Source organism: Phycodurus eques, chromosome 11 (genome assembly GCF_024500275.1).
Source record: "Phycodurus eques isolate BA_2022a chromosome 11, UOR_Pequ_1.1, whole genome shotgun sequence".
NCBI lineage: Eukaryota > Metazoa > Chordata > Actinopteri > Syngnathiformes > Syngnathidae > Phycodurus > Phycodurus eques.
Window position 1 is genome coordinate 7352431 of NC_084535.1, and position 22010 is coordinate 7374440.

General features: G+C 42.4%; 1 protein-coding gene across 6 annotated transcripts in view; it reads left to right on the top strand.

Annotated features, from left to right (window-relative positions):
* The window catches only part of ctbp2a (C-terminal binding protein 2a), a 50577-nt gene that overhangs the window by 13528 nt on the left and 15039 nt on the right, over nt 1-22010 (top strand). For 3 of the 6 annotated variants that reach the window (XM_061689982.1, XM_061689984.1, XM_061689981.1), the window contains exon 1: nt 8101-10588. In XM_061689982.1, coding sequence (XP_061545966.1) covers nt 8410-10588 — 2179 coding nt within the window. In that variant the 5' untranslated portion in view covers nt 8101-8409. Of the gene's footprint in view, nt 1-3467; nt 3609-8100; nt 10589-22010 lie in introns of those variants that run through there. The other 3 variants (XM_061689985.1, XM_061689987.1, XM_061689983.1) reach the window with 2 other exon arrangements.

Sequence of the window (22010 nt, forward strand, 5' to 3'; positions counted from 1 at the left end):
AGCTACCAGTAGTTAGAAGAAAGGAGCCAGCAATAACAGAGTCAATCACGCTGAATATTTTCAAGGAGATGGTGCCCATTTATAAGTTGGAAAAGCAGTGATTTATGCTGGAAACGTTTGACCTGATGTTTGTGCTTCCAAGCTGCAAATATTTTGCTGAGGTCGCTTGCCTCACCTGCGCCACTCTTCATGAGAAAAGACGGTGCGTGAGCTGGAGGGAGTGCAGCGTTACTTTTCCACAACAACCAAGCCATGTAGTTTGACATTTATCATGTCAAATTGTTGAGTATTTAAAATGTCAATTTATTAAGGATCATGTTTACATACATGTTTTGACAAAAATATTTTTCCATGATGAAGCACTTATTTTCACATCATATGTAAAGGGAAAAAAACAAATATTTCTTTCTATTATTTCTGTGGAAGATGCAAGTGAATGATCAGAAAAAGCAGGTTCATAGCTTGTTTGGTATCAAACAAGCAAGGCCCATCCATCCATTCATTTTCTGAGCTGCTTATCCTCACAAGGGTTGCGGGAGTGCTGGAGCCTATCCCAGCTATCATCGGCAGGAGGCGGGGTACACCCTGAACTGGTTGCCAGCCAATCGCAGGGCACATAGAGACAGAGAATCATTCGCACTCACATTCACATCTCCAATCAACCTACCATGCATGTTTTTGGAATGTGGGAGGTAACCGGAGTGCCCGTAGAAAACCCACCCAGGCACGGGGAGAACATGCAAACTCCACACAGGCGGGGCCGGGGATGGAACCCCGGTCCTCAAAACTGTGAGGCAGACGTTCTAACCAGTCACCCACTGTGCCGCCCAAGCAAGCCCCAAAAGGAAAAAAATAAATAAATATAACTTGTTTGGAATAATGCAAATTACTTCACATATGTTGTAGCTGTTTAGACAAATGTGACGCTAATGCCAATGTTAACATGAAGACAATCAGGCTAGAGTTTCTGCTCCTCTTTTACTCACCTTATCATCCATCTGTTCCACCGGATTCTGCCCATTTAACTCATTCACTGCCAGCCTTCCCAGTTAACATGGATATTTGACTTCTAAAGCTGTCAATGGCAGTGAATGTGTTAAACAAGAAATTCAATGCTGTATTGTTACAGCTGAGGTGTTCTGAAAGTGATGTAACGGACAGATGTTGCAACGACGAACTCTTACGATTGTCAGCTGCAGATAAGAGAGGACTGGAAGAAGAATAAGCAGAAGGAAGAAGGTATAAATCATCCGTTTGAACGACAGCTTTACGGGCCCCTTGGAGCCCCCCAACTCGCTCGTTTAATGAGCAGCGAACAAAGTAAAAGCGGCCTCGCCTCACCGCCTCCTCTTTTTTCTGCTACATTGCACTTTTTGATGTATAAATCATCAACTCTTAAGGAGTCGCTCTGTGATGCTGCTGGTGCACTATTCTTTTGCAACATTGTTGACTAGGGTAACCTCCCTGCCATACATGATGAATTGCCGAGTGTCAACACTGTGCCGAGAGATTGAGGCTAATCATTATCACACTACAGTATATATGCGCTACATAAAGTCAGTGTCAGTGTGAGGTTATCATTGTTGTGAGAACCACAAACAACCTGGAATGTAAAGCTCGAATTGCTACATGTTTCTCGTCACTTTATTTTATGTTGCTCATTGTCTGGGAAAGAACCGTACTGATATTGGACAATATCTAACCAAAGATGTTTTGCAAAGATGCTGCGGCAGACTGTCTGAAGCAAAGTGCGTTTCCTCATTGTGAAAAGAAATACACAAAGGAAACACTTCAATCACTCATCACAAGTCTCAATGAATTAAATATTAATCTTTATCGATTACATAATGTAAGTTGTTGGGATCAAAGTAATGGGATAACGATTAATTGCAACCCAAATCATTAGGATTGGATTAAAAATATAACTGCGATAAATTAGATCATATTATGCAATTTCTGCTTACTTGCTCAACTCATTGTCTGTATGCATTCAACGTTTAAAAAAGATAAATAAATGGAACGCTTAAATCACACATCTGAGATGTCGAAGACTGACATGAATGAAAAATTTACGTAGTATAATTTGTTGGGTACAGAATAATAATCAATGGAAACAAATCATTCATCCTACTGTAACTAGGCCTGAAACGGTTTAGCACTACTTCTCAGAACACATGGACTTCTGATTTCAGTTGCCTCTGTCACTAACTTCACTTTTTTGACAGAAAGCTGACAGGCAAAGCAAATGACCGCAGTGCTGAATGCAGGATAACTTCTGCAATGCCGTCCTCCTATAATGTCTCAGCAATTGGCCGCATAAAATTCCATTACTATCCCATCATATTGCTTTGCTGTGCCTCACCACTAAACGTCCCAATTAGAATAGTGGTTAAAGATGTCATGATAGCGTTGTAGTGAGCCAGAATACAGCCTTCAGGAAATGAGTCGTGGAGAAAAACACGCAGGAGGAAGAAGAATGACACTCTACTCATCCTGCCGTGTTATTCACTCCCTTCCTCTTCCACCCTTTATATGTCTTTATTCTGCTGATGCAACCACATCCTATCTGCTGACTAACTGACCCACATTCCGTCTTTGTTTGTGTGTGTGTGTGTGTTTGTGTGTGTATTTGTGTGCTTTCCTCTCCATCTGCCTTTTTCGCCCTGAAGACATCGAAGCCTCCCGTAGGCCTCAGCGGGAACCAATTAGAAGATTGCTCTTTAGAGGCCCATCACTCATTGAACGTAATTTATCAGGAAAATGCCTCGTTTACTCCGTCGTACCACTCACGCACACTATTATTTTCTCTCTGCTTCCTCGAGCTCTCCATTCAATCTGTGGAACTTGGCTCCAGAACTAGGGGCATTTATTTTTCTTTTAATCGCAAAAATAATGCTCTCTAAGACTCCCTCTAATGGAAAGACACCACTCAGAGATGTTTGTCAGTTTTATATACAGTAGAACCGCTATCGAACGACTAATAGGGACGGGAGGTCGTTTTTTCATGGCTTAAAATGTCTTGTACAGTGCAAAAATGTTTGAAAATTTCACATTTTATCCAAACTTGCCACGTCGGTGTGCTTGGTCATGGTGACATTGTTGACGTACAGTAGTCATCATAGGCAAGTCGTGAGCCGCGAGAAATTAGTGTGCTTCCTAGTTCCAAATCTGTTGCCAAAGGCGAATGGCACATAGTGTTACTTCAGCGGGGTACATACATACCAATTTATAATTTTTTTTTTTTTACATCTTAACTGATTTTTAAAAAAAATCATTCTTAACACACCCCCACACTACAGGATAATCGCTCAGGATAATCATTTATACTCTGAGACATCTGACAATCATGCTTTTGTTGACTTTGATTGGAAAGGAAGGCGGGGGGAATGTTCAAATTTGTTGCAAGACTAGTGACTGTTATGCGTGTACAGCGCTTTCGTTGACCCTTAATTATTTTCCTTTTTTAGGTGCAGAACATCACTAAGCCAAAAGACTGAGGATTGGACAACATTGGATGTGACGGTGGTGAAGAGCGCGAGACATTAAAAGCATGGCTCTGACCGACAAACACAAAGTGAAACGCCAGCGACTAGACAAAATTTGTGAGGGTGAGAAAGATTTTAACCTTTTTTTTTCTCCGCTCTTCCTTTTCTTGCTTTCCAATGGTATGCCACCAGAGGAATACATCGGAACAACAGTTATGGTACATATACAGCATCCTAAAAAACTTGAAGTATGCTCATTGGCACACACCAGAAGGTGCTGCACAATGAATTAAATGAAATCCTGATGCACAAACTTGTTTCATTTTTTACATTCCATTTTATTTCACTACTGTATGTTTTTAAAAATAAATTAATATACTGCAGAATGCTATATTTCTTATTTTAAACATGTTCCCAAATATTTTTGTTTGTGTTTTATGGGGAACTGTAATGAATTAAAGGCATTTCCATTCATTTCAATGGGGAAAGATGATTTGAGATGCAAATAGCTGTCAAATCAGTAATTATTTCACAGCAGTACATATTGAAGACACACACAAGTAATTATTATATTTAACTCTTTTATAGTCATAGTGTCATACAAGTGTTCCGTCTGTTGTGCCTTTGATAAGATGCCAGGAAGAGTCGGACCGCAATAAGGGAAATGTGGCAAACACCTGTCATGAGCATCACTTCCCTCCTCCCTCCTTATGTCCGCTCCATCTGTTTTCCCAGCATGCATTTTGGCCGCAGCGCCACTGCCTACCATTGCCCACCATTGCATATATCCAGAGCTAAGGGACTGGTCGTTGATTATCATATTTACAAAAGTGCGAGAGTTTGTCGTTGTGATTTCAACAGTGACGATGAGACCTCGTAATGTGTCGTCATCAATCATATGATGCACTGTTCTTTGGGGTTAAACCTACTTAACATAAGGTAATATAGTAATGGCAACAAATTGTAATCTGATGTAATAAAAGATGGCATCGGCTTCAATAAAGACTCTAAATTGTCGATAGGTGTGAATGTGACTGTGAATGGTTGAATGTCTACGCAGTATATGCCCTGTGCCCGAGAGCCTGATAAGGACATGTGGGATAGTAAATGGATGCATTATAAAAGAAAATTCACTCTAAATATGGTAGTAATTATTTAATATTTTGAAAAAAAAGTGGGTGAAAAAGACTATTCAATGGTGTACATCACCTCTCTCCCAAAGTCAGCTGGTATAGGCTCCAACCCACCCATGACCCTAATGAGGATAAGCGCTATAGAAATTGGATGGATGTTTTTGTTTTTTTTTCATCCTTCCTCCCTCTTCCTCATCCTCACATTGGCATCCAGCACTGCTATGAGGTCACCAGAGCGAGATCTGGTTCTGATACCACAACCACTACCCACCCTCCCCCCACGGGCTTTTTCCAGGCTCTGGACCAAAATCCACTCTCCACCCCTCACCCCACCCCCCTTCTTCCTTTTTTTCAAAACCTGCTTTGTAAAACAGCAGGGAGGAGCTCTGAAAACACACACAGTGTTGTGTCGCAATCGTGCAGCTAATTTGGGTGTGTGCTTCACTTCTGTGCTTAGGTTCCTGCATAAATCTTCTTAAGTTTTGCAAAATAACCTCCTTAGTATTACATTGACCTGTTGCCTCGATGGGTTGAGCTCGAGGCTGCACCCCCCGGGGAGCTGGATTATGTGTGGAAAAACTGACTTGAAGGAAGATATATAGAGTCGATTCGCTTTTGCTGCTACCGCCACAACTTTACTATTTACTAGAAACCTGGCGAGAGCGTGTATTCAGGAAGGGCATTTGCATTAGCAAAATAATCATTCATATTAATAGGGTTATGTTGCAGTCACTGTCACTCTCGAAGGCATCCTGGAGTTCACTATAGGGAGCAGCAACCAGCAGAGGGCACAATTACTGTACATCCTAATACAGTAGTTGTGGGTGGTGTTCATTCACTAAACTGCTGAGAGAACAGGCGTCTATTAGGTGTAAGATGTTTTTTAAAGAGGGATTTTTTTTACAGGAAAAAAATGCATTTTTATAATAACATAAAAAAAAAAGCCAAATAGTTTGATTGTGTTTTCCTCAATATCGGGTTTAAATAATATATATACTTAACTGCAAAGAGTACCATGCATTTCCTAAGGCATTTATTATGAGGGCTTTATTTGAATTTTTAAAAATTATTAGTTTTATTCTAATTTTATATATTTTTATACAAATGAATAATGATAATTAAAATATGATACATTGCAATGTAATCTATTCAACTGCAGAGGGTACCAGACGTCTATTAGGGATATGGCATTTCTCATGGGTCTTTATTTGTACAACTGCATTTGTATGTAGGCATGATTACACATAAGGTATGATTACTATTATTGTTATATCTGCCGCTGAAAGCTTGCTCTCTCTAGTTTTCCCCCCCCCCCTTACAATGTTTCTGTACACTAAAAATCATGATAGCTTTGATTTATATGGAATCCTACTCCTTGCCACATCTGCTTTTCCGGCAGTGTATGTTTTGGTAAAGACATCTTCCGCAACACATGGTGATATTAGTCATAGTAAAGGTAAATAAGGATGTACCTTGACTAACAAGTTTTCCAAGTTTCGTTGATTTTTTTTTGTTTTGTTTTTGTTGCAAGACAAAGTCTTAGTTATGAGCAAGGTTCAGATGTATCGCCACTCGAATGAAATGGGCAAAAGAATGGAGCTATTGAGGTACTGCAATGCCCTCGCATGTGGGCAAGGAGAGCCACAGTCGCCGATGCACTTTCAGCCGTTTATTGAATGGCACAAACAGTCAAACACACAAATGCAGAGAGAAGGCTCGCAAAGAGCTGGTTTAGGCCACAACTCACTCAACCCGTGTGTGAAGGGTGCTTTGTGACAAATGCGGTATAGAATATTGTTACGCTATTCAAGTGTGTGATTGTCACCAGCTTCAATCACACATTTTATATCGTCTATACAGATGCTTTCAAAGACAATTACTGTATCATGGGAGTCGCATACATGGCGGTTAATGCTGTTAAATATGTATTACAATCCAGCTGACGACATTATTTTCCACAGTCAACACTGTTACTATCATCCCATTTCCATTTGGTGGCTCCTGCCCCTCGCTGCTGCATAAGTCAAATGAGTGTTTAACATTCAGAGCATGCTTTTGTTCCGTGACAGCATAGGAGACACTTGTATTTCTTTCCCTAGCAGCATTGTATTCGCTTTAAGTCAGCAGGTCATTTTTATTCATGTATGCATGGCTCGCCAAGGCCGAGGCTTTAACCGCGGCTCGAACAATAAGGAGATGTTAAAGGTTTCAAACTAAATGCAATGTCTTTAATATTGTACATATTTGTATTGATTAAATCTGTCCACATTATTTATAAATCTAAATGGAGTTCATGGACAGTCTCTAATAACACAACCTTGTCTGCTAAATAAAATGTAAGCTTATTTTCTTTTCTTTTTCTTCACATAGGTGACAAATGTCTCTTCTCGCTTTTCATGTTTTCATGCATTAATAGCCACTCTTGAGTTAAGATTTGATGCTCATATATAATAAGAATATTTAGAAGAGTATAATGAAAGAATACTGTAATCCATGGTACCATGTAATGCCATGACAGGTGCTGCAGCATCATGGACACAATGGGATGTTTAAACTGTAACGTGCCTCTCTTGTTTGTTTGTTTTTTTCCCCCAAGCCGGAGGTTATTGGTGCTTTGGATTAACAGCTAAAACACATGAGCACCCTGCCCCCCATACACTGCAATGCCTCATTGTTTTAGTTTTGTACGCAGATTATAGAGCAACTCTAAGTGCAAAAGATGTACAAAATACAATTTACAACATACATACATTCAAATGTATCATCCTTCTATTAATGAGCAGTAATACTCACAGGTTATGAATTTAGCCAGCCCTTTTGTAAATTTCATCGACCGTTTAACCCATTTCTTATGCACAGGCGAGCCCTAAATAACTCATAGTAAAGCAGTGAACATGAGCTACAGAGACACTGGGGTTGCTTCCGGACCGGACGGGCAGCAGTTGCGTGAAGTCTTTACAGCTAGCATGAGGCCCGGAGGATTAGTGTCCAATCAGTGTGGATTTGACATTTACTGACAGCGCATGGGATTTAGCGGAGGGAACCGTATTTCATTCGATAACGCCGTAAGTGAGCGCCCTCCCTCCGCTGGGAAAGCAGACTGCTGAAACCTGTTGGAGGCACATCATCAGCGTCAGGTAGGTGACATTTCAGAGGTGGGCGAGGGGTCTCTGAGGCGGGTGGACTCTGGATTATTGGCCCCATCAGTTGCCGTCGCAGTTACCACGTACAGTCATTTCTGGTTCACGTGACGTCACAGTGCAAAGAGGAATTAAACAGGCTTTTTTGTCATAATCCTTCGTAGCAATCGGCAGAACGAGTAAAATGTACCAAAGAAGGCAGGGATAAATCCTATTGGATTAGTACAAACCCGTCCCTACATCTAACCCAACCTAGCTCCTCCTTTCTTGTTTTTTTTTTTTTTTTTTTTTAATCGACATTTCGTGGCTCAATCATGTACCCTGTCTCAGCGTAGACTTGTAGGTTGTGTGCAGTGTTTGTGTGTTTCGTGGTGTTTATGTGCGGTGTCCTCTTTCCAAACCAGCATACCCGGAGATTAATTATTCAAGGACTATCAGCTGGAGCACGGACATACAATATTACAAGTGGATATCAGGTGGAACTGCAAAACTCTGCTTCGTCTTCTTTTCTGCTGGTTCCTTAACTGCCTCAATCTGTTGCGTCTTTTGGTGCTAATACACACTAAGACTTGAACCAGACAAGAGAACTGCTACAAGTGGAATACCTTGCTTTTGTGTGGTACTTCTTCTGTTTTTCATCTTTTTTCTCAAATGCTCGTCACCAACAAACAGTTAAGTCTCGGTCGCTCCCACAGTTGGGATACTTTAGGTGGAAATGAGGGTCAGTGGGACAGGACTGAGAGTGTCTACGAGCAGCAGGCAAGAGTAGCTGGCCGGCGGAGCTCTCTGTCATACGGTGAGGTGGGAGGAGGGTGGTACGAGCCTGCCGCAGGGGTGCGTCCTCCTGACCTGGATTTGAAGCGGGACCCATATTCCTACCAAGACTACAGACAGGTTTACCCAGGGGGTCTGAGGAAAGGTTCTGTGCCAGACCTGAACCCCTACGAACAAGCAGCCATGGCTCACAGAGGATCCATTCCGCACCAAGATTACTACCCTCACGATCCGGCCATGACTCCTCGTGCACCTGAGGGCTTTTATCGCCCTGAGCACCAGGCTCCACCACCTCACCCTCATCCGCTCAGTAGGTCAGGCTCTCATTTTGGCCTGGCACCCGTGGCTCGTGCTGGGTGGGATCAAGCTCAGGGCGGGAGAGGAGGACCTCAAGCCCCGCCGTCAAATTTACCTCCTCCTCCGTCTACTCCGACTCACGAACTGAATCGGGCTTACAGAGAATCTGGTGTTACCAAGATGATGCCTGACAGTCAGCGCAGACCGTCTAGGGATACGTCTCCTGCTCACTACAGCATGGAACATGCATCTCCTCGCTATGCAAATGAGCCTCCACCTCTAGCCGGTCAGTCTGTCTATACTGATGTTAACGGTCGTCCGCTGGACCCGCAACAGCAGGCTGCTACTTGCCTAGTAGTAGATCCTTCCAATCAGGGTATGATAATGAGGCAGGAGACAGCCTCCCCCTATACAATCCAGCAACAGCAACAATTGCACCAGCAACAACAAATACAACAGCAGCAACTGCAGCAGCAACACCTGCAACAGCAACAACTGCAGCAACAGCAACTTCAGCAGCAACAACACCAGCAGCAGCAGCTGCAACAGCACTTGCAACAGTCTTTGCCGCCTCCCAACACCATGCTCATCCCCGAGCCTAAACTTCCCGTGGCAGCTTCACTTCCTCCTCCTTCGCCCGCCCCCGTGCAGCCCACCGCAGTCGCCCAAGTTGCACCTGCTCCTTTGCAGGCAGCGCCAACTCCGGCCCCTCCAATTCCTCAACCTCCCGTTCCTCTTCCCGCCCCTCCGCCCACGGTCCCACAGACACCTTTACCTGTGGATCCCAAGAGGACAGTCGATCCTGAGTTTCTTGCCCTGTTGCGAAATGAGGGTATCTCTGAGAGCACCATCTCCTCACTTATCCAGCAGGGATTTGACTCCACCAGCATGCTGGCTGTCATGGAGGATAATGATGTACGCACAGTGGCGCCCAACCTCGGGCAGGCGCGTGTACTTTCTCGCGTGGTCCACAACTGCAAGCGGCCCGCTGAAGCGCCGCCGGCTCCCTCTCAGCCTCAGACACCCGTGCGAGGGCGTTCTAATAGTTTCAGCCATCGCTCGGATGTCTATCACCAGCAGCAGCACCACCACCAACCTCTACATCCGCCTCAGGCGTTGAATGTCGACCCTCACCTAATCCCCCCGCAGACACCTGGGGCCATGCAGACCATCTCACCAAGGATGGGGGAGGTAATAGGCAGAAGGCCCAGTAGCGCACCCTCTCAGCACCTCCTGGAAGCCTCCGGAGGTTACCCAGGCCAACCACCTCGTTCCCCAGGGCCGTATGTAGGAGCCATGATGCCCGTTCAGTCAAGACCAATGTCTGCATATTCATCAGGGTTGACCATGCAAGGGTTGCCTATGCAGGGTATGCAGATCATGTCACAGCAGATGACTGGATCAATGCCTGCTATAGCTGGTTCCATTCACCCCATACCAGGTATGCCCCAGCAGATGCCCGTCTCCATGCCAGCTTTACCTCAACCGCCACAGCAGGTACCGAAAGCATACTCTACCAATTACACGGTGCCCATGGAGCTGATGAAGAGGGACCGGAGCGTGTTGCCGTTTTCTCCCATGCATAGCCCTCACCCAAATCCTCAACTGATACGAAAGGGTGGAGGACAAGCAGCAGATAATGCCCTGGCTCCCGTGGGAGGCCCCATTCAAGGACAAGGCGCGATGGTTGCTAACCAGAAGCTAAGTCGCCGCACCGGTCCACCAGTCATCGTGTCCACTATGGCATCTCCAGACACAAGTAAATGTTTATTCACTATTTTCCAACCTCAGTTATTTGTCTTGATCCTGCTTTGAGTTGCCAGTTTATTCCCTTGCCTATTTTTTACATAAATGTCTGTGGTCCTCAAGTGTTTCTGATGTCTGACTAGTTTCGCAAAAGGCTCATTTGTAAGTATTTTATTTTCTTTGTACAAACTCCTTCATTCATGTGTGCATTTTCAGCCCAGTATGTTGGATGATATCTTTAATTCATTGGGTCTTTGAGGCATTAGTTTGTTAATTTGCATTTGTTATGGTCTGCATTCGTTTGCCACAGACTCCTAGCAAGGGTTTATTTCTCAGTTCACCCTCATTAGTGTGTAACATTGTCAATAACTGAACAGTACAGGCTGCTTTTATACAACCGTACTGTATAATCTGCTCCAGCAATGAGGACATTGCACAATTGCTGATGTAGTATCACTTTTAAATGCAGAAGTGCCGCCCCCCCCCCCCCAAGCTCATGCTGTTGTAAACATGCATGTCTTATTCCATTATGATAATGACATGCTTCAGAGTAGCCTGGAAAGGCTTTCCGGCCACGAGCTAAACAACCTACCTACAGTCGGCCAACTTGGTCCACACTGACATGCTTCTCATAGAGTAATGTTGGGTGTGTCTCGTTCTTCTTGATCAGATTCAATATTAATATCCAGGTTGCTTGTTTAGGTTGCAACATCAGTATATTTTAGTCATGAACGATAACGACTTGGTCTCGCAGCATCGTTGCACCAATAAAATCTAATTACTGTGCTGATGGCCGACGTGTGACTGTGTCATTTTCTCTCTGCACGCCATACTGACAAGACAGAGGGTAGGTTTAATCCTTTTGGATCCTCCATTTCCACTGTTGCACTGATCCACAAATACTGTTATTCTGTCCTCTTCTGTCAGACTGCACACAGCCAGGAGGTTGACATTGAGGCACTGCAACAGATTTCTTAATGAAGCAGATTTTATTGTCTCTGTGATTATAAAGTGTAAGAGAGAGAGGGTATTAAGAGACTCTGGACCTTCGTTCAATGAATTGCTGGTGTCATTAGCACAGATTTTTACATGCATACATAATAATCAGCAAACAAGTGCTTTTTTGCACGTGGAAGATATTTGTTGTTTTGGTCATTTTGTTCGTGTTAGTGGACTTGGAGGTACAGCTCTACATTGGCAACATTTGCGTCTGGTTTGGTAATTGCATTGTTTGACTTTTTCAAACAAAAGGCATTGCTGAATTCACATAAGCACAACTTAATGGATCACAGTCATCCTTGTTTCATCTTGTGAGGATTTTCTCATTTTTACACCTACAGCGGAACATCTAAGGCCAAACATTTTTTTTCCATAAGAAATGAAAATAGAAATACAGTTATCCCACAGTTATATTCGGGGTTCACCATTCTTGGATTCAAATTAACGTTTTTTATTTTTCTGTGGAACCCAACCCCAGCTATTTGCTGAAAAACCTTTTGGGGGTTAGAAAAGCCCTGTCTAAATAGAAACGTGTCATGGAAGTATGTTGATTTTGTATTTTAGGGAGGAGCTACATTTAATCTGGGTTGTTAGTAGAAGATACAGAGTTTTCACTATTTCGCTATATGTGCATCTACACGTGAAATTCTGATGTATTTTATTTTTTTTAAATAATCTTCAAGTCATTTGTAAAAATTAGTTTGAAATTATGTTCGGGGGTTTTGGAATTATCGGTTGTGTTATATTTATGGTTTAAACCAGTGGTTCTCAAACTTTTTTTCTCAGAGTACTGTTGAAAGTATCATGACTAACATGAAAATACAGTAGTGTAGTTGGGCTAGTTTGGTGTTCATCAAAAATGAGAGAGAGATTTTATTCCTAAACAGTATATTTAATATTATTGTAAGCCACTATGACCTACCTACCTACACATAAACAAAAAAAAAATCTGTACTTGACTAATTCAATTAAAATGTATCTTTAGAATACAATGCTAAAAAGTTAAATACAACTGATCTGTACTTGCATCGTGGCTCTTTTGCGTACCACAAGAGGGAGCCCGTGTACCCCTTGTGGTACGAGTACCACACTTTGAGAATCACTGACTTCAACTACTAATATCGGCAGTTTTAGAACATTTTACGAGGGGCTTTAAATGTTTTCGCTATTCGAGGCAGAGAGGTTTTTTTTATCGGTAAGTATTTTTTAAATTCTTTATTGTCATCCAAGTGTGAATGGGAGTTAACCCTTTATAATAGTAAAACATAAAACAACACAGTCCACATTAACTTTAATAACCCACTCATTATCTGATGCTGTGTGGAATACCCTTGAGCAAGACCCCGCCTCCATATGACTAACCAGCACTGGCTTCCCATCCCCCACACGCGCATGCTGGCCATATTTCATACAGTGGGCTTTCCACTTCTTTACTTCCACCCCTCGGAAGTGTGCTGGTTCCCGTCAGGCTCGGCGGTCCAATGCCAACACAGGTCAGTCCCGCTCTGCGTGACACACTAGCTGTGCTTTCCTGTAGCGTGATGATGGGGGGGAAGGGTCGGTGAATATTAGTTCTGGAGATGGCAGATTATGTATTAACCAGGGGAGCAGGTCAAAGCTGCAGGCAGTTGTTGCGCTGAGTGAGGGATTAGGCAACGAAAGGGAAGGGGGGGCAGGGACAGATATTGTCCTGCTACTGACTGATGATTGACAGTTGCAGGCAGGGGGAGGGAAGGAGGCGTTGACAGCTGTCAGTCAACCTTGGACTCTGTACACAAGCGGAGAGATTTATTAGATTTTGTGCAAACCTTGGCCTGAATCTGGGTTGACAGTCATTTAGTATTGTGTTTGTTGTACATCTATTTGTCACACACATACTGCGATACATATTTACTTCCGTTTGACCTGAGAGGATCCCCGACACTGGATTACATTTGCATGATTTCAGCTCACAGCCACCGGTGTAGCCAAGACAAAATTTGAATCACGGTACAGAGGAGATGACTGAAATGTTCTTTCTAAAGACTGGCTATACAGGCCTTAAATTTAACGTATTGTTAATATTTATCTGATGTTTTACTTGAAATAAGTAAATCCAATTTTAGTGTCTCATACAGATTTTAGTCAGGCACCACCGTGGACGAGTGCTTACCACGTTTATGCGGTATCTCTCCTCTGCATGTTCTCTCTGTGCTTGTGTGGGTTTTCTACAGGTACCCCATTTTCCTCCCAAATTCCAAAAGCATGATCTTCGGTTCATTGAAGACTCTGAATTATCCCCTTGGTGTGAATTTGAGTGTTAATGTTTGTTTGGTTAGACGTCATGTGCCCAGCGATTGGCTGACGACCTGTTCAAAAACGTCTCGCAGATGGGATGGGCAGCCACTCACCCATGACTGGGATGTGGATAAGCGGTATAGAAAATGAATGGATGGTGGGACATACCGGTACTATTCGAAATTACATACTGAGAACTCTCAGCTTCTCCACAAATTCAACTCTTACAATGGAGTGCTTTTTCAAAATAATACCTTTTTGAGTCTTCAGAGCCCTCATTAGTCTCATTTTAAAATGAGAAATGGCAGAAACCAGCTGTATGGAGTCGTTAAATTCATACAGACTGAAATAATTTGGCACCACGTTGTTGGCTTGTCACATGACACATCAGTCCATCCATTCACACAATGTAAATATTTGCCTGAAAGTGAGCAAAAGTGCCCATCGACAATACAACATTGCTGTAGTTTAGTAGTATAACTGCATGTTTAAAACCTGGTAACTTTCAACATAAATGAGTTTGACAATTTAGACACCCTCAAGGTTTACATGGACATAAAACCATTGGAAGCATGACTGAAAAAATATTGACTATGCATGCCAGAGCTTGTGTGACGTATAGTAGTAATTATTTAACAGCTGTAATATTAAACTTCTGTCCAACAGCCTCGTATGGGGCAAGCTGCTAGTTAAAATACCGGCCACAACAAACATGCTTTAATTATCCCGCTTATACTTTTGGGGTGGAAGTTTTCCAGTATCGTTACCTGAAGACGTTGAAAGCAACTATGGCTCCTCCCCTTTGGCTCTCTCCAGCCTGCATGTCGACTGATGTTTGTGTGTGTGTGTGTGTGTGTGCGTGTTGGCAAGTGGCACAGAGGTCCTCTCCCCCACCAGCTGTTCCCCTTGATATCAGGCAGTATCATTTCCTCTTTCCCTAATGAAAGGATGAAGTGCGCAAGGATTTCATCCATGCGTCGCTCCACTTCTCCTTCTCACTCTTGCTTGTCTTCTTTTGGTGAAACTGATCCCAGGCCATCTTTGTTCAACATGAAATCATTGCACTATGAGTGTGTGGTGGTTAAGGGGTAATGAAAGAAATATGTCTCCGAACAAACGTCATACCCGACGAGATACTTTACATTCATTGCTGTGGTTTTTTTTTTTCTGTCTGTCTGCTGGAAGATGAGGACGACTCAAGCTAAAAAGACCACGAAATGGAGAAGGGCCTGCTTCAGATTGATTGGCTGGTTTAACATGCATGAGAGACTTTATAAAGCCACATTTTCGCCAAGTACAATTCAGTACACATGTTTTTGTGTTTAACCAGTAACTCATCCATACTGTCCCACTTTTTGGCTGCCTCTTGTTAGGCCCAAACCAATGTTGCAGTACAAACTGGCAGCTGTCAGAGTGTGAAACGCCCAGCCCTCCAAATTAACGTTAAAAACAAATGTTTCCTCTGTGAAATGTAACTCTTTTTACTCAAAACTGGACATTTAATGAAAATATTACAATATCCAAAATACACTTCAGCTACTGCCAGTTGGCCAGTCCCCCCATAAGTGGCTTAAATATGTTAATCGCAATTTAAATTTTTTTAAAAAAAAAAGCTTTTAATTTGGAAGGTGTTGCAAAGTTTCTTGTACAAATGGTAAACAATTGTGAAACAGCCATCCATCCATTTTCTATCGCGCTTGCCCTCACTAGGGTCGGGGGTGAGCTTGAGGCATCCCAGCTTAGTAAAGAAGCACGGTACACCTTGGATCTGTTGCCAGTCAGTCGCAGCGCAAATACTGTATACACAAACAAACACTCACGCTTACATCTATGGACAATTTAGTCTTCAACATGCATGTTGTTGGAATGTGGGAGGAAGCCGGAATGCCCCGAGAAAACCCACGCAAGTACAGGGAGAACATGCAAACGCCACACAGTAATGCCCGAGCCGAGATTCAAACGCAGAACCTCTCGACTGTGAGACAGTCTCGCTAACCACTTGAACACCATGCTGCCCAATTTGGACACAAAAAATATGGCTGGAAAGGGCTGTAGTATGCAGTAGCTGGACGTATTACAAAAGCTAAACAAACAATACAACAATGCTTCGCCATTGTAACTGTATTTGAGTTGTGACCGACAAGTGCACACCAAAATTGAACACTTCAGCGTGTCCTCCATTTTTAGGGTTTTCCAGGATAGTCTTTTAGCAGTACTGATCAAGGCACGAAAGAGCAGAGAAAATATTTGCATGTGAGTTTTATTGTGTGCTCTGTTTGTATGCGTTGCTGCTCGGTGCATTTTAAAGTATCTGTTGTTAGGTTTATAATTACCGTAACATTGAAGCTTATATCCGTTATCCTGTCTATGGCGATTTGTATTATATGATAGCAGTAAGCTATCCAACTTTCATTAGTATAATGTTTGGTTCAAAATGTTGGTTTTTACATATAAAATGTTTCCTTGTCTTTTGTTTTACAGTTTTACAGTAATCTTTAACTGGGAGTGACAAATAAACAGCTTGAAGCAAGCACACGTTGTCTCTTATTTGGAGAACTGCGTGCATGGTCTTCGTTTCCTCAAAGTAATGCGATCGTTTCCCAGTTATTGAAGACAAGAGAGTGAAAACAGGCGCTAAGGAATACTTAGTGTGTTCTAATAGGTTTAAATTTGTTTAAAGAGGGGTGTGAGGGGTAAAACTATATATTAAAAAAAAAAAAATTATGTGGTCTCTGTATCACAAATTTTCACCTATCGCAGTGGTTCTGGAACGTTTGACAGTAAACAGGTGTTCACTGTGCAGATGTGGGTCTTTCCATGTGTGCATATTTGTCCATAATTCACTATTTAGGCAGTCATGAGGGGTGCAATAAGTAACACAGTCCCTCATTTACTGCATATTCAGCCACGCACACTCTTGCTAACTTGCTTTCTCACATCCTTTCTGCAGCAAAGTAGTGCAGTTGGCTGACAGACGAAAAACTAGAGTGATGGTGTCACACAGACGAGTAATGAATAAGAGAGAGAGAATTTATGTGCTGACATCGACCCCTCCTAGCTCCCCCCCAACTTTAACATCTGTCGTTCCCTTGCAGCTGTGCGATCTCTCTTTCATTCCTTCTTTTTTTCACCGCTGCTCTCGTCTTCTTGTCCCCTTGGACAAAATGGTGTTTGTACTTTAGTCGTTCAATTGGGGGGGGGGGGCAGATGAGATGATGGATTTTTGGGGTGGGATTATACAGTTGACCTTTCTCTCTGTCTGTTGTTCCCTTGTTATGAATGAGGTCTTGTTTTTCTTAACTACAGGCTAGCTCGGCGTTGGACTCTGGTTGCATGTTGTAACCAAAGATCCACAATGAAACACCTTAGACTCTCCTTTTCAGCTTGTATGAAGCATTACTTGTCGTGCTTGTTTTTTGCATGCTAAGAGGTGTTCCTAATATTTTACAATGCTAAATTGTTAATCATAAGTGAGCATTAATATCTTAATAAAGGCGCGATCAGTTTACGACAGAGTTGCATTCCTATTGTGGCGACGTAACCCAAGTTTATGAAATCGGAACCAGTGACCAATGCCTATGCAGTCGTGAATCAAGCCCAAAATATGACAACAGAGACCTCAGACTGTTGAACAACCGAAATTGCACATCAAGCAAAAATGGGAAAGAATTTGTCCTACAAAGCTTTAACAATATCTCACCTAATTTCCTAATTGCTTATTGAGTGTTGTTAAAAGGAAAGGTGATGTGCCAGATTCTTTGTAACTTGTTGCAAGCATCAAATTTAAAATTAGCGAATATTTGCAAAAAAAAACTAACATCAGATTAAACAATAAATATCTTGTCTCTGTCATGTATTCCGTTGAATATAGGTTGAAAAGGGATTTGCAAATCATTGTATTCTGTTTTTATTTACATTTTATACAACGTTCCAACTTAATTGGAATTGGAGTTTGTACTGCAGGGGTTGTATTCAATTCCCTGTTAATTTACTGAATGGCGTGCACCTGGAGGTCTAACATATTAACCTTCATTAGATCAATCCAATTAAAGGTGTCAATCACAGTAGCGTAGTAGTGGTAGTAACCACGTTAATCTGTCACTCACTATTCCCCATTTCTAAAGTCTTTGAATGCAAGGGATTTAAAGGTGTTAGTCTTCATATATCCTACTTGCTCAAGTGTGTGTGTGTGTGTGTGTTTGCATATGTGTATCCTCTTTCGTGTGTTTTCCTGCCTACATCTTTTGGCAAACAACAAGTATTGATGTGACCGTGAATGTCACCGCGAATCCCAAGTGTGGACGAGCTGGACTGGCTTTATGCCCGCCCAGACGTGTCTTGTTAGTTGTGGTAGGAAATAAGACACTGCACCTCTGATTTATCCAGCTTTCAAAACACTTTTTCTCATAAAGAACTCATTGAAAATAGATATCAGTTTTAGGTTTGCCATTATGTAACCTTTATTACACGTGCAACACGTTTTCAAGTAACATTTTAGCATTCTAAGTACGACGCCTTACCATTATTAATGGTACAACTTAAAAATGTTAAAACAAGGCGTAATGCAGATGTTGAGATGCCCGTCCCATGGGGGACGTATTACTACTTAAAATAGTAATGCAATAGTAATACACTGTCTTAACCAAGGTAGGTTCCAAATTGTACGTCAGCCTTACTTAAATTTTGGTTCGGCTCAAGATAAAGTTGCAAATTCAGAATTGCTTTGCCCGCTTTGGTGGAGGTCTGACGATAAGGTTTAATTTTCTTTGCTTCTGGTTTACAGTGAAACCCCGCTATTTTGCAGTTCATCATTTTTTATATTTTTTTACAGTATAACGTGCCAATTTAGAGTTGTTGGCCGTCAGTGTTGTACCACGTTGTGTCGCAACATACAGGGCAACTCTGCTGTATGGAGATGCACTGTCAATAAGAGCAAGAAGAAGAGGCAGAGAAGGTCTCCAACTGAGCTCTAGTAATAGTCGTCATCCCTTCACAGCAGGAAGCAATACTGTTGTATGCTCTGTTTGTATCTGTTGATGCTCTGTGTTGGTTTAAAGTAGCAGTTGCTTGAAGATTTTTTTTTTTTTTTTTTTAAACTACCGTAACATCTATACTAATTTCTGTTAGCCTGTTTATGGCATTTTGCATTATGTTAGCACTAATGTAGGGGACTTTTTATTGGACAACTTTATGTGGTTGGGTTAAACATTTTCGTGTTTATATATATATAGTGTTTAATTCTCTTTTATTTTACAGTTAACTTTAATTGGGCGTGACAAGCAGCTTGAAGCAAACACGCTTTGCCTCTTATTTGGAGGCATTTGCGAGCAAGAGTCGTTTCATTTCCTTCAAGTAATGTTATGATATTCTCCCATTTCTTAACAGCGAGAGAGTGATCACAGGGGCTAAGAAATAATTTGGTGTGTTTCAATACATTTAAATCTGTTCAAATGCATTTCAAGCGTGTGTTAGGGATAAAACTATAAAAATATGTATTTATATCATATGGCGTCTCTAAATGGGTGGCTCTGGAACGTATCCCCCACGATAAACGGGGATTCACTGTATTGTACACCCAAGTGTGACTTTCAGTCCACATGTTTGATTCCCCTCTTCCTCAATTCACTGTTGTTGTGGGTGTGCCTTCTCCAGAAGGAACGTTCTTCAGGCTTCTTCTATGGCTAGAATGACATTATGATTCAGTTATGACTATAGCGCAACCTGTTATTTTGGTATGCACTTGACACTGTGATTATGAGAGCTTTATCTCAAGGTGCTGTTGAAGGAACATAATGATTTGATTATATATATACATATATATATATATATATATATATATATACACACTTTTTGTTTAATTCTAACCTTGTATGTAGCTTTAATTCTGGATTTTTGTTGAATAACATTGAGAGGCGAAAATAAGAGTGATATCACACCGAACAACTTGAGATTGTGTATGCAAAAAGGTCTGGCACTGTTAAAGGACCCTGAAGGCCACATCATCACTAATAAAAATGGGAGGGAGGGAGTTTAACCACCCCCCCCCCCCCCCCTCCCCAAAAAAAGGGGAAAAAAAGGGAACAAGGAGAGGCGACACTCGCTGCGACTGGTCCTCCTCCAGCATTTTTTTCCCTCCCTTCTCTTCTATTTGGGCTTTTCTATCCTATCCTCTCCCCCCACACTCCTTTCTCTCGCTCTCTTGCTCTCTCTCTCTCTCTTTTGCTCTCTCTCTCTCGCTTTCTCTCTCTCTCTCTCGCTCTGTGGCTGGCAACAAAAGGCTGCCTGGCGTCTGAGTGAAAAGACCAAAAACCTGCCGCCTCCAAGATGGTGGTGGGTGGGTGGGGGGAGTAGAGGGAGGTGCAAGTGAGCTGGAGGAGGCGAGGAAGAAGAGGAGCGGGCAGAGAAGTGCTCGCTGCTGCTGGCTCAAGACAAATAGAAATCCATTTTTTTTGGGGGGGGGGGTTCCCTTTCAGTGGAGATTAAAAGGAGCGCTGCTTTTTTTTTTTTTTTTTTTTTTTTTTTTTTTTTTTTTTTTTAAGCCATCCGTTCTCCATCCCTTCCCTTCCCGTCCTCGAGGAAATAAAAGACATGGCTCTTCAGGGGGTGAGGTGACCAAGGAGGAGGAAACATTTGGAAACAAGCTGTGGGAACCTGAGAGAGGAAGGAGGAAGAGGAGGAGGAGAAGTGCATCCCAGGGTGAACTGTGAAAGAATCCCCTAAAACGTTTTTTTCTTTTTTCTTTTTTTTTTCTTTATTATAATTAATACCCTCACCAACACATTTTTGGGACCATGTGCAGCTCCTGATTGAAAGAATGTGGCGACAGCATTTCCCAGGCAAGAAGCACGCCTCTTTTGTGCAAGCGCGTGCATGCGTGGATAAAAATACAAAATCTCGTAGATCCAATGAAGGAGGCGGTGGTGTCTAATGAGCCTCCTTAATGTATTTGCAATGAAGTGTGTCATGTGTGTGTTGTGTGTGTGTGTGTGTGTGTGTGTGTGTGTTTGAGAGCGCTGCACTGCTGCAACAAGGAAGGGGAGGGTGGGAGGGAACGGTGATGGTGTTAGTAAAGGTTGTCATGTGTCATCATCTGCAGGCCAGAGACAAATGTGTGTGTTTGTGTGTGAGTGTGCGTTTGTGTGTGTGTGTTAATAAGCATCATCTTGGCGGAAAACTGGGTTTAACATCGTCCCAGCGCGCGTTTGGTTTTGCAAAAACATCAGCAATTACGGCTTATTTATTTTTAATTGTTGTATTGTTTTATTATTTTAGCTTGGATCCTTTGGCCCTACTAAATGTATGAGCATATATTTTGAAGTTTGTTATGAGCATTTGTGGACTAAATGTTTCTTTTTGGCTCCTTTTACAGGGTGTACAAGGTTTTATTTTATTTTTTATTGAATTGCTAGTCAGACAGGCTCAAATGCTTTAAAATGATGAATTATATGTGTGTGTGTGTGTGTGTGTGTGTGTGTGGTTTGTTACCAGAATTTAGGTGTACAGTATGTGTGTGTTCCTTACTTGCACTCAACTGCTCTATATGTGTGTGTTTGTGTGTGTGTCATCTGCACTGAAAGATGGTTTTGTATCTCGCAGCCTCACAAGTGATAGTGTTTGACTCCATTCCTGTGTTTGTTACTGATATCACCTTCCCTGTCCACCCCCCCCTCCCCCCATTTTTTTTTTTTTTCCACCACTGTGCGTCTTGTATTAAGTTTGGAGGAAGGAGGAGGAGGCCAGCGGGAGGACAAACAAGGTCTTTGTGTGTCCACATAGTAGAAGATGAGATAGGCTGCTGGTGTAGACTGGGCGCTGATAGGGTCCAGCTGGGGCAAAGGGAGGTTGGGTGGGGGGTGTGGGCTGCCTCAGAGGAGGCAAGTCTGCCAACAAAAAGATTGCACCCCCTCTCCTCCTCCTCTTTTTTTCGCCCGATGCCAAGGGATCGTAAAAGCCACTCCAGAAAGTAGACAGTGCCAGGAACACAGGCCCCCTATTGTAGCCTGTATGTATGCACAAAAGTGAATGTTTTGTATTGTCGCCAGTGGAAATGACTGGTCAGCGTTGGTTATTTGTTTGTGTATGGCTTTGAGTGTGTTTATGAAGCCCTGTATGTAATAGAATCCCCAGTAGTAAATTTGCACTCGTGCTACATGACTAAT